The following is a 12973-nucleotide window of genomic DNA, read 5'->3' as shown; positions in this document are numbered from 1 at the left end:
TCTTGCTTCATACGCATGCACCAGAACCAGATCCTGCAGCTCAGTGTGAAATGCCAGGGATAACCCAGTAACACAGCCATGCCCTTTGCCATTTATAGATTGCCAGTGCAGATATCGTCACTGCTTGAAGCATTTATCTGGCCGGTGCCACAGGAAATGCTGTTATTCTTAGGTGAATCATTCTCTTTATTAAAATTTCTTTTTTATACTTGAAAGTCTTTAATAGGTATTTTTATGGTCCAAAAAAGAAGAAAGAATCCTTAGCAGAAGAAACAAAGGATTTTCTGGCTCCTTGTCCACCAGTAGAGAGACTGAATTTAAAAAGGTTAGCCCTGGTGTAGAAAACACTGTGACATCTAGTAACATGACAAAGCACTTGGTAAACAATCACTTCATAAAAATATGGCATATGTAGTGGAAGGGAACATAAAATGTCACTTCATAAGAATAATTCTAAACCTTAAAACTAAAATATAGAGGTTGCTGAAGTTGCCTCTTAATGGTGTTTACACTTATGTGAGGACAAAGTAGACTAAAATGCCTGCTGTTTTTTTCCCCTGTATTCATGTGAAATATCATAGTTTCTACAAAAAGGTCCTCGAATATTTGAGTAAGCTTTTACTTCAGCATCTGTCAGTGTGAGTTTGCAAAAGGCACTCCTTTTATCTTCTGGAGAGATTACAGTACAAGCAGCAACAGCAAGAGCTTTGCCGTGCTATCCTGCATTAGGCTCAACTGACACTTAGGAGAAGCATGAGTAGGCATGAATACTTTAGATTACAGACCTTCAGCTGAAGCTAGAATTAAAGTTTCTGTCTTGTAGGTTTTTTCAGTGAAGGCAATAGATCAAGTTGACATTTGTGGGCTGAGACCATAATGTTTGTTTCACTATAGCTGACAAAATATATTTTACCAAGCTGAAATTTCCTTAAACATGACAAAAGAAAGCGTAGTTTCAAAAATCACCTAAAGCCCATTGTGAAAAGTGACTGTGATATTTAGGGGATGTTGTCACACTGGTTAATCAGCATGCTCTGAAATGATTTCTGATGTTCTGAATATTTAATCCCTGGTTAAGAGACTTTCTAATCATGTCATTTACAACAACATTGTTTAAAAATTAATAAATAATGAAATATAAATGTGAATAAAGGTTTACGCACTTGTTTTACCTGTATGAGTCCTGGTATGAGTCTTCAGATGATCAGATCTGGAGAACTTTCTCTGACAGGTTTTACACTGGAAGGGTTTCACACCTGAATAGAGAGAAAAAAAAAAAAAAACTATTCTTATATTCCAACACCTTTTAGAAGGGTGGATGACATCAGCTATTTCTGTATTTGCAAAATTCTGGATTTTTTTGTACTAGTTACTCTAACTGCTCCTCCCAGCTTCATGGCTACACGTTACAGAAAGTCATTAATCAGGCTGCCACACACAGTCCCTTTGTAACCCCCTCTTCCAGTGTCTGGGTCTGAAGTATCCAAACAGCACCAGCATAAATAAACACCCACTTATATTGTTGGAATAAGTAGGATCTGCAAACTTCCATTAATTCTGATCCTGTGGCTTGACGCTCCTGCCATCATGTATGAGCACACATGGCATGAGAAAAATAGCAGCACAGAGGTATATTTTTATATACTCCCAGCAGGCTTAACTTTACACTTCTGCTACTTACTTTACACGCTGCACATAGGTCTCTGGGACTGCTGAACACAAAGGTTCTAGTATGTAGATGCTAAAAGCATATCATCCCAATGAAGTATTTTTACCACCAGCTTTCAGAGATACTTCCTCCCCCTCTAAATATCATTTCACTGTGATAGAACATCTTTAGTAAACGTAGCAGGCAGAAATTCTCCACAGAACTTGAGTAAACCAATTGTGAGACCATTCCCTGAGATATAGGAGACCCAAACACAATTCTTGCTGCAGCTCAATCAGAGGAGTATTCTAAAACCCCTCCTCATGTCCCATGCAGGGTGCCCTCATGGTTCAACTTTCAAACAGGAGGCCAGAGTCATTGTTATCTTGTTTTCTGTGATTTTGTGAACAGCTGTCTCCCCTGTTAATCTGGGCCTCCAAGAACTCCAGAAATGCTGAAGCGGGCTCTCTTGATAATTCCAGAAAATAGTGTATGAGCAAAAATCAAATTGCTGAATTTCAAATAAACTCAGAAATAGTTTGGGCTGTCTTAGAATATTCTACCCGGTAAATGATTGACAATGAAGGCTCACAAAGTCTCACTATGACCCAGACCTGTTCATGACTGCTATTGCCTTCTCCATAGTCTGTTAACAGCTGCTATACACTTTCCAGGTTATTTTTGGCCAGCTGCACTCCAGCACAATCCAGCCAGCCAGATTGTCAACATTTCTCTCCTTGATACTCCTAGAATTCTTCTTTAGTTGGCAGAATTCAAGAAAGGCTCAAGTCCAAGCTTAAGTGTCCTGCTGAATTAGGTACTTTTAGCTGATGCGGTTTTTCCTTCTCCTTTCTGCTTTCCACATGCAAGTGCACAGTAATTTCACCAGCCTTTCAGGTTACGCACATGCAGGATTCACATATTAGCATTGCCAAAAAAATACCAGAATATCGACAGTAGCATTTGTCAGACTACTCATTGGAAATTCTTTCTTGCAGAACTGTTTTTAAAATAGCGGGTTTCCTATACTGAGGATACCGTATAGAGCGAGGAGTTTCAATTAGAAAGCTGCTTCAAAAAATGGTGGCAGGACAAAAAGCTTGCATATACAACCGTGGCAGTAATGCCAACAACAAAAACAGGCGCACCCCCCTCCTAAAGCTAACTTTGAGAATTTGTCACTGCTGGCATTGTGCATGAGCAGACACAACATCAGGAAAATAGAAATTTCAAGTTTGCTTTTTGGATCACAATTCACATATAGAGGTGAACTCTACAGAGTAGAGGTGCAGTGCCAACAAACCTGTGTGTCGTCTTTGGTGCCGTTTGAGTTGGTCTGAACGAGAAAATCTTCGTTCACAGTCCTTAAAATCACACTGATAGGGTTTTTCACCTGCAAAATACAAATGGCTTATCAGAAAATGTGGCTAAACTGGGGAACACGTCAGCTAGACTCTGAAGATTCAATGTGTTACAATAAGAAATGCAGACTTCGTTTCTAAAGCAATCTAGTGAAAGGCCAGAGTCTCATTTGCTACAAAACCATACAGCTGTGTTGGAATCAGTAGGGTAGGGCTGGCACAATTTTACCACTTTGTCACTGATCTTAAATCTGTTCATTCTGAAAAATGATCCACTAGGCAAAAGCTGCAAAAAAAAACTTTAAGGTTACATGATTTTTTAAATTGTTTTCTTCTGGAAAAGAACAGAAATATTTTGTTTTATATTTCTGTGAAAACCACATTAAGCTCTTTCCAGCTGTTTCAGTTATACGTCATTTGTACAAGGGAACAACTTGCAGTTTGCTCTAAATTGGCTTTGAAGTAAAAACTAAACAAATGAGGTGCAAATTTTAACTGTACTAAATGAATTAAAAGAAAATGAAGAGCACAATTCCACCACAGAAATTCCACCACACATTCTTCTGCAAAACACAAATTACTTCTCTTCTGTAAAGCACCAGAATTTCACATGTAGCTGCACACCTCCCGCAGGCAAGCACACAGATTTTTGCAAAGCCTCATGTGAATATAAACGCTTCCTCTACACTGTCCAATTCAGCTGAGCTCTTCAGGATGTGTTCTCCCTAGGATCAAAAGCAAGCTTCTGACTTGAAATAAATAAATAAATAAAGATTTTGAAATCCCTGTAAGCTAGTGTCTCAGATGAATATGGTTTTCTATGCAAAGGGCTTCACCAAACACATAAGGATTCAAAAAGAAATGCAGAAATCAAGGACCTTGAGGAAAGAGGGAAACACTGCTGGATTGTAGCATACTGCAGAGGTGATGAAGATTTGGCCAGCATAAAAAGACTTAATCTGTGTGCTGTTACAGGAGGAGCTGTATGACATCTTAGATCTGATTCTCATCTACTCTAAGGCCCTTCTGCACAACACTGCAATCCTGCAAGAGACTGAGATGTAATTACAATTATACCTACACAAAGTCTGTTTCCAGTGCCTCAGCCCTACAGAGAGGTCTCAGCATAAGAGCTAAGGAAGCACCTCTCACGGCAAAGCTGGAAGATCCTGGGCTTTATCTGGAAGGTACACACTAGACCAGCTGGGACCTGCTTTATCTACTGTGGAAAGCTGAGATACAAAACAAAGATCAAGCATGAAGGACCTAAAGAACAAAAAGCAGCTGAAGATAGAGGGTGGAGTAGGTTTAATTTCTCCAGGTGTATTTTTAAATACATATCACTCATGAATCTTCACTCTAAGTGTCTGCATTTCTAATTATATTATGACAAGGAAAAAGTTTTTCTGAGCACCAGTTGCAATCTTGAATGGGATCTGTAAATGTAAGGTACTAGGTACTGCAAAGGAATATGTCTGTGATGACGTGTTCGTCTTGTTCATCACTTGTGAAAATTAACTGCTGTGTCTTATAGAAATACTTGTTTGAAATCATTAGGATAGGTGGGCATCATATTGGATCACAGGGCTACAGACGTTTCTGCTTTGAGAAGAATTTTTTTCAGCCTGTCATCAGACACCAGGTAAGAACAATTAAGGAATCATTTGAAAGGCTTATGGACAGAGCTATCCTGTATTTGTACAGGACTGTGGTCTTAGATACCAGTACTATTTCGTGTAAAGGAGGAGCCTTCTGCTCTAGGTAAGAGCATAAGTAGCATATTAAGAGCAGCATTCCAAATTCATACTGCTGTAGCTAAGATCAAAATTTCACAAAAGCAACTAAATCTGCAAGAACAAGTTAACTTCCTGTGACAGTCACCCAGTGGAGTTTACTGGTTCTCAGAGCTAGGTGTGGATAACTTCCATGTCTGCTGTGCTTAATTTATTAGCATAAGGGATTAAAGTTGCCACAGGTGTTTGAAATAGTTCCGTACACTTTGACCACAAGGACTCCCAGGGGGGTGCCTGCTTTTCAGAAACCACTTACTTCCAAGGAATTCAGCCCTTTGGCAGATTTAAGAGGGGGAATGTCAGCAGAGCAGAATGCAGTGACAGGATGATTGTCTGCTAATTGCAATATAAACGCAGAAGATAGTTAAGGAAGTATTTGAATAAAGCGGTATAGGAGGTCTGATGGCATGCACAATAAAACATTTCTTTATACTTTAAAATATAATCTTGGTTAAACTGAGGACAAATTTAACCAATGCACATAGGAATCGATCCAATATGCTTACACAGAGATATACTGACACTGCAGAAGATGAAAGGTAAACAAACAATGGGCAGCATAATATTTGGACAGAAATCCTAATTTCTCTTTCCTTCTACATCTTCCATGTCAGCTAGTGTCAAGGAAAATGCCTGCCAAAGCCAACTGACACATACCTGTTCACTTCCATAAATTTCTTTAGAACAGGGTGACAGAAATGTCCCGGATTAGAAAAAGTCTGCTGGTGCCTCATTAAATGACTATACAGAAAGGGACTCTTGGACTGTTAGAGCCCCTCCATTAAACAGCTGAAATCTCTCAATGCACAAAAAATATCCTGTAATACTGTCACCTTCCTATGCAGCCCTATACAATTGCAAAACAAACCAGGAGAAGAAGATGAAGCTTCACCAGTCCGTTCACCTGTGACTCAGAGATTCCCGCAATTATTTACATTTCATTACTAAAAGACAGCATGCAACAAAAAGGCTACACTTGGTGCATAATGAAATGGTCAAAATGAGAGAGGACAGGTGGAATAGCAGTTCTCCTAGAACAATATTTAGAAAAACATTTAGAAAATTAGAAGCTCAACAATCACAGAATTCTGAATCAGCCTTTGCATTTATCACAATAAATACTTTTAATAAAATATACCTATTTGCTCAAAGCAGATTAACTTAAACTAGAGGAAGAGTGCCCGCCTCCTCTTGTGAAAATTAATTTGCACAGATGCATAGGAAAGCAGACATTAGCACTGCTGTAGCAGTAGCACAAACATGCATAATCATTCCATTTAATTAAGGCATGCAGCAAAAGCAAAAGCCTGCTGCTAACAAGAAAACATGAGAGGAGGCTGATTTTGAAACTAAAGACGGCAAGTCTGAATGAGAATCTGAAGGCTTGTCTGTACTCACTTCACCACCGTAAACCCCTTTGCTTCTATATCCAACTAATCAAATGAGCACGATGCTGTAATCACAGCTTTACCGCACTAGCGTAGCATGTTTCTATTCAACATCATTTGCTTCAGCAAACTTAGAGAAAACTTCTGTCTCCGTTTAATAGGGAGTCTTCATAGATAACTTATTCTGTCACCTTTGTGACACAATTCAGGTGTGAGAAGACATCATTACTGCTGTGAAACTAATCACAAATTTTAAATACATAAGCGATCTTATTTCATCCAACAGAAATGAAAGCCTAAAAGTGGTGCATAATGGGTAAGGCCAAAGGTCCATCCAGCCCAGCAGTCTCCCATGGCCCACTGAAGATACAGGTATTCCAAAGGAAAACTGGCAAAAAAATGCTAACCTACACGTTACCACACTAGATTCTTGCAAGAGTGGCTGTGCAGTTCCTAGCTAAAGCACAATGACACCCCTTTATCACTGCTTATACAGAGGATATAGCTCTGTCTTTCAAAGGCGTTGCAATGATGAACTGCACTGGCTGTGAGGCATTTAGCAGCATGGTAACACGCCATAGTGAAAAGATACTGGCTTAGTCAAAGCAAGGAAGTGATTCTTAGATGAGTAGTGTAAAAATGGTTATTAGACCATTACTTACACCACCTAGAGCCTCAGAAATTCACCACCAAGAGCCGAGTCCCCTACCACATAAAGGATTCCTTCCTGATTTACAGGTTCCATGATTTTGTTGTAGAAACTCATGCCTGCAGCTGAGCACTGTAAGGCTGAAGAATATGCCTAACAAAAAGGCAGAGAGTATTTTATCTGCAAAAGTGCTCCGTTTTTCATCAGGGCAAACCCACATTTTTTCCAATGTGTGGTGCTACACCCAAAGGGGCTGAAGCAAGAATGGTGATGTTTCCTCCATACATTAAATTAATGAAGGTCTAGACATCAACTTGTTTCCACGAAGAAATCTCTGAAGTCGGCTACAGGACTACAACTCACATTAATTGCTGAACTGCTGAAAAGTTATATGTATTTTTGCATTTCCCTTCAGGGCCTATCTCCTGCAGCAAAATACACCAAGATAAGAAAAAAGCTTTTTTGGCTGTACATGTTTCAATAAAGGCATTGTTAACAATGGATAAGCAGTCTTGGAGGGTACAAAATGTCAACATATTTTCAACTAAGGCTATGTTGAAACATTGGTTAGAACAGATTACAGAACCCAATTTTGTGCTTTAGGTCCTTTTTAATTTTGCAATACTGCAACTGGTGAATGGAAGACCTGATGAGCCAAGTTCTCTGTAAGTATCTATGATAGAAAGGAAAAAGATAAGCAAGAGTCAACATTATTCTGTAAGGATACAATCTGCTGTTTAAATAGGAGATATATGCTACGCTTTATTTTCAAATCGTGTCCATAATTTAAAAATTGATATAACTTTATACTAAGGAAGGTGGAAAAGCTTCAAACTCATGTGTGAATACAGAACCATCTTACAGTAGGATGCGTAAAATTATACGTTGTCTGTAGAGAGGTATGGCAAACAAACAAATTATACTCCACTTGAGCTAATATCTGACAGTTCTAACCTCAAAATGGCTCGTCAGGATTCCTTCCCATCGAAATGCTGGAGTGGAAGAAGAAAAGATGCAGCCCTTCATTTAGTAAGACATTAGGTGTTATGTTTACCAACTACCTTTCATCTAAGTGAGTTTGCTAACTCCATCAAGCCCAATTTCTGTATTTAGTATTGGTGTTACATAGTTCATTGAGTTATGGACAGAAAGGTGATCAGAGAGACTGAGACAGCTACATGATTATCAACAAGCACCAGCAACATCAACCTTAGTCATACTGGTCTGTTAAGATATCCCCTCACCTAACAGTGAAGAGGTGGAGAAAAGATGAAGACAAGGGTCAGCTGTAGTTATCATAGCTATTACCAACAAAGCACACAAATTCTTCATTGCAATGATTGATCTGCCTTTGGAGACAACTGGTTTGCAAATTTTGCTTTTGATTTAGAATGGTTCAGTTGGAAGGGCCTTACAAAGATCACCAAGTCCAACTGCCTGACCACGTCAAGGCTAACCAAAAGTTAAAGCCTGTTATTGAGGCCATTGTCAAAGTGCTTCTTGAACACTGGCAGGCATCGACCACCTCACTAGGAAGCCTCTGCCAGTGTTTCACCACCCTTGCAGTAAAGACATTTTCCCTCATGTCTAGGCTGAACCTCCCCTGGCGACAGTCCCACACACCTTTCTGATGACCAGCTTCTCCGCAAGGAGGCACAGCTCAGGGACAGATAGCCAGAAAAGACGTGAAGTTACCCAGCAGACTGGAAATGGCTTTACACCACAGCAGTCAATTCAACTGCCCAGGAGTGTTGAAGAGCATGGGTCTGAGGAGGACCACATGGGCACCAAGTCCAGACCCTCCGCTGCGCCAAGCAGCCAAGAAAATATGGTAACTCAGAGCGTTCACAGACTGTCTGCTCCAGAGGCTCCCATACAGCATAGTTCTCCAAGCACTCCCAAAAGCTAGGACCAACAGGCTACAGGAGCAGACAAGAAATGAAGGGCATCATGTCCTAAGTATTTATAGCAGCTGGGAGTTTAGTAAGTACAATTTCCAGATGATAATCACAGCAAATAGCTAGTACCTATACAACAGGCTGAGGAACAAAACCTAACTGTTCCTGACAGTCTGACTAAGGGGAGAAATCCCTTCTGATCCTAAATGTGAACGCCTCAGCCAGGCAAGTTAACCAATTACCCAAGCAATTCTCATATTGGAAGTGCCATATCCCCTAGCTTCCTCTCTTTAGCTGCAGCCAACCTTGAAAACTTGCGTCGTCTTACCAATGGCAACATTTTTATCAGCAAATACAAACTTTGGGAGTCAAGCTGGCCGCTCCGCTTAGAGAAAGCATCTTGCAAACGTTTGAGAGAAAAAAAAAAAAGTTTAAAAAAAAAAAAGTCTTATAGTCAACATATCAAAATATAATGTTAGAAAGATCTGGGTCCACCTTACCAGAAGAGGTGTTTGAGGAGAAAAAAAAAAAAAAAAAATCCTATACCCTGTTTAACTATAGCATAAACCAAAGGAGAAGGAAGGGGTGTTTACAACCTCAAAGATATGGGGAGAAGTCTCTCTAGGGATGCTAGACTTCCATAGTCCTGTCCCCTATGTCTTCTGGGGATTTTCTGACTCTACATGCCTAGATTATAAGTAGTATAATGCTAGATATCTTCTCCATTTAAAGGGGAAAAAAAATGTAAGATGTGTCCTTGTGGTGCATCCAAAAATAATATTGTGAAAGCCAAGCAACCAAATGGAATAAAATGCAGAACCAAAACAAACAAATTATGATTGCTAAGGTACAGAGTAAATCAATTTAGAAATGAAAGAAATAGTGATTATGAGAAAAATTCAGAACTGCTTAGGCATACTCAAGAAAAATACTGCTGTTAATGTGCCCCAAAAGATCTACAAATTTTCTTCTGTTCCCAAATTATTTACAAAAAATATATATAATAGCTTTTCTGTAGACCTTTGGCTTGGAAGACTAAATTACTGTTACAATCCAAATTATCTCACATCTGTAATCTAAGCAAAAACGAAGGTGTCATCTGAGTATTTTGCAGCTTGCATGTTCAGAAATTAAAAATGCTTTGTAATGTTCATTTCTTACCTATCATGGCGTTATGCAAGTACATGTCACCACACAGTATCCAAAAGGAAAAGTTTGCAACTGTTTTTTAATGAAACATTAGACAATCTGCTAAGTCACAACAGTATGGACTACCTTCCTGTTATCTGTTTTATCCCTTTGACCTTCTGTTATATTCACAGTTAACTGAACACCCATTTTTATAGATTTTATTCACAGATTTCTCAATTAGCACAGAAAGAGCTGTCTAAATAAAAATATGATAGGCAATAAAAAATGTGTAAGATGCATATCTGAAGACATTATACATAATAATTACACACTTCCAACAGTATAAATCTTCCAATAGGGGAAATAGACCTTTTTAATAGCCTGCAAGATACAGCAGGACATGTTATTTCCACATTTTGAGACATAAACTGGATTGCCCAAAATCAGATAGAACCCAGATCTTACCATACGAATTAGTGGCTTCAAGTTCAATTCTTCATGAAAAGATCCCAGAGCAAGCAAGCTCCTTTGCCAGTCCCTGCCTCCAACCCCAACCAGACACGGCTTATACAGGGGGAGAAGATGATGGGAACTTCTTAGCAGTTAACAACAGTTAAATTTTGGAGCAAGCTTTGATGCTCCTAAATTAAAGAAAAATAGAAAGGAGAAGAAAATTCATGGCCCTGAATGACGTCCTCTAACGGTCTGAGAGGGAGAGAGGTGATCTACTTGCTGTCAGGGCTGCTCTGTGTTTTATTTTGCTAGATTCACAGTCTTCTCATCCGAAAGGGGGATTGCCCCAGTGACAGCACGCATCTACCCCAACTGGCACGTTCTCACTGCCCCTGACCTGGCAGTTCATCTCGTGCACCTTACACTGTTTCAGAATCGCCCTAGCCATTCTGCTGTCCAGTGCTCTAACTTGATTTATAGCCATCAACGCTGACACTTACCAGTGTGCTTTCTGCTGTGCATCTGTAAATGGGACAACTTAAAGTATCTCTTGTTACAGCCAGGGTACGCGCACATGAAGGGACGTTTTTCATTTGTCTCGCTTGCTGATCGGACAATAGTTGGTGCTACTCCCGGCACCCGTCGGACATCCTACAATGACAGACGTGTATGTTCACAAGCTTTTGTTTAGCACATTGAAAGGCAAGCACTCAGGGGCACTTCTCCATGACAAAGAGATACTTAAATATACCACACTGCAAACAGGCAACTGTATTTTATTCTGTGTTAATGAAGTACAACCTTAGTATGCCTTAATCTGTTACTTCCAGCTTATTAAAATTATTTGAAGGTAAAACACAGCAAACTCTACTCACTAAATTCTCTCACCGATATTTATATGCAGGATTAAATGGGCCACATTCCAACCTCAGGTGTAATCACACAATGATGAAAGTAACACTGCTTGGCATATGAAATAGTTTTAGGTGTATTCCAGTGTAATAGATAAGAGCATTAGCCAGAGTAACATTCCCTTCTTTTAAATATTCAAATATTTTAAATATTTTAAATATTCATACAAAGTTAGGGTATGGGAAAAAATATGTATTGGGTTAATACAAATTGGTAAAACATAAAACAAGAGAAAGGTGGAAGTGGTGAATAGTTCAGCTTTAATGAGTTTTGGCCTCTGTCACAATGTTCCATCAAAGGTGATCTTCTCCTTCTGGGATAATTAACTTCCATAAACAATGTCCATGCTTACTTTATTCACTCAACAAAAAGCTGGCTCGTGAGCCTATTTCTGAGAACTTGCTACTGAATAATGACTTACTAAACCATAGAGAAAAGAATAAAACATTCTAAAAACATTCATGCAGGTTGACAACACAGAAAGAGAAACACAGAAGAGACAAGCACTATGTGATGACTTTGCCATCAGTTTTAAGAAGGTATATTTTTTACAGTGATATTTATCAATGATATAACTGTTCAGAAAGGGAGGAAATTAACTCCCATGAATGATAAGTTCCTTCCAAATATTTCTTTAGTCATTAGGAAACAATCACTTATTATATTTTGTTTTAAGGAAATGTGTTTGAATTAGTAAAGCTTCAGAAATCCTTAAAAGCAAAATGTCATCTAGTACTTTTTACGCAGTCATCAGACTTGGTCCATTGTAGCCACAGAAGCTTCATGTGGCCAAAGTGGCTGGAGCTAGAAGTTGGAAGCGGAATCTTGGACCATCTAGAAAAGCTGGTCAGGAATAACTGCTTCACAGATATATTTTAGAAGGAGAAATGTACAATTTTAAACAACTGTTTCAGAAAGAAACTTTGTATTATACTTCAGTGGTTTCAGGGAAGTCATGACACTTATGTCAAGCATTGATACCACAGGGAAACCGAAATCAAGGATGGATTTATAAAAACCAGTGAAGTAAGTAGTAAGTGACCATTACAAGCAGGCAGCAGTTTTACTTCCCCATGAAGAATGGCCTTCTATACTCACTTGTATGCCTCTAAAAACTCCATGGGTGTGTATTCTGTATTGGGCCCCACAGCTGTATAACATGGGAGCACTGTGGTTCTCATTTTCATATCCTGCTGTATGGCTGTAAATAAAGAGGAGAATAACGGAGAAATGAAATATTTTTCACTACTCAGCTCCATTTGAAAGGTTTCTTTTCTTAAGTTGGTGATAACATATGTAGAGTTTGCTTTTGTAGCCAGGTTATCCAAGCTCAAATGGAATTCACTACAGGAAACCTGCTCCACCTTCATCTGAACCCGCTCCCTTCCAGCACAATGCACTGACTCCATGCATACATCTATTAGTATCCATTAAGACAGTCCAGAAAAAAAAATAAAAATAAAAAGCCATGGATCTGAACTCTGATGCATTTCCACAAAGATTTTAGGTAAGGGGAAAAATCCACATAGCAGCATAGCTGTGTCATGTGCACATGTGCACATGTACACGTTATTTATCAGTTAAATGTGGGGCTGGCTATTGCTAATATCTTTTGGAATGAGCAAAATGCCTCAAGTTTCACATTAAGTGCAGTGGATTTTTGTCAGCACCTCATGACTCAGATATTACCAGATACTACCAAGAAAGTGATGACATTTATAAGAATAGCAGTCATGTACT

The 12973-nt window shown here is 39.1% G+C and overlaps 1 protein-coding gene across 13 annotated transcripts in view; it reads right to left on the bottom strand.

The window, feature by feature from the left end:
- WT1 (WT1 transcription factor) overlaps window positions 1-12973 on the bottom strand; it is a 93887-nt gene that overhangs the window by 14355 nt on the left and 66559 nt on the right. For 9 of the 13 annotated variants that reach the window (XM_084521273.1, XM_084521274.1, XM_084521265.1 and 6 more), the window contains 4 exons: window positions 12332-12434; window positions 10822-10972; window positions 2952-3041; window positions 1164-1256 (listed from right to left, as the gene is read on the bottom strand). In XM_084521273.1, coding sequence (XP_084377399.1) covers window positions 1164-1256; window positions 2952-3041; window positions 10822-10972; window positions 12332-12434 — 437 coding nt within the window. The remainder of the gene's footprint in view (window positions 1-1163; window positions 1257-2951; window positions 3042-10821; window positions 10973-12331; window positions 12435-12973) is intronic. The other 4 variants (XM_084521268.1, XM_084521271.1, XM_084521267.1 and 1 more) reach the window with 1 other exon arrangement.

Source organism: Aythya ferina (assembly GCF_964211825.1).
Source record: "Aythya ferina genome assembly, chromosome: 5".
Classification (NCBI taxonomy): Eukaryota; Metazoa; Chordata; class Aves; order Anseriformes; family Anatidae; genus Aythya; species Aythya ferina.
Note: the sequence above shows the minus strand (reverse complement) of the source record. Positions and strands in the feature narration are given on the sequence as shown.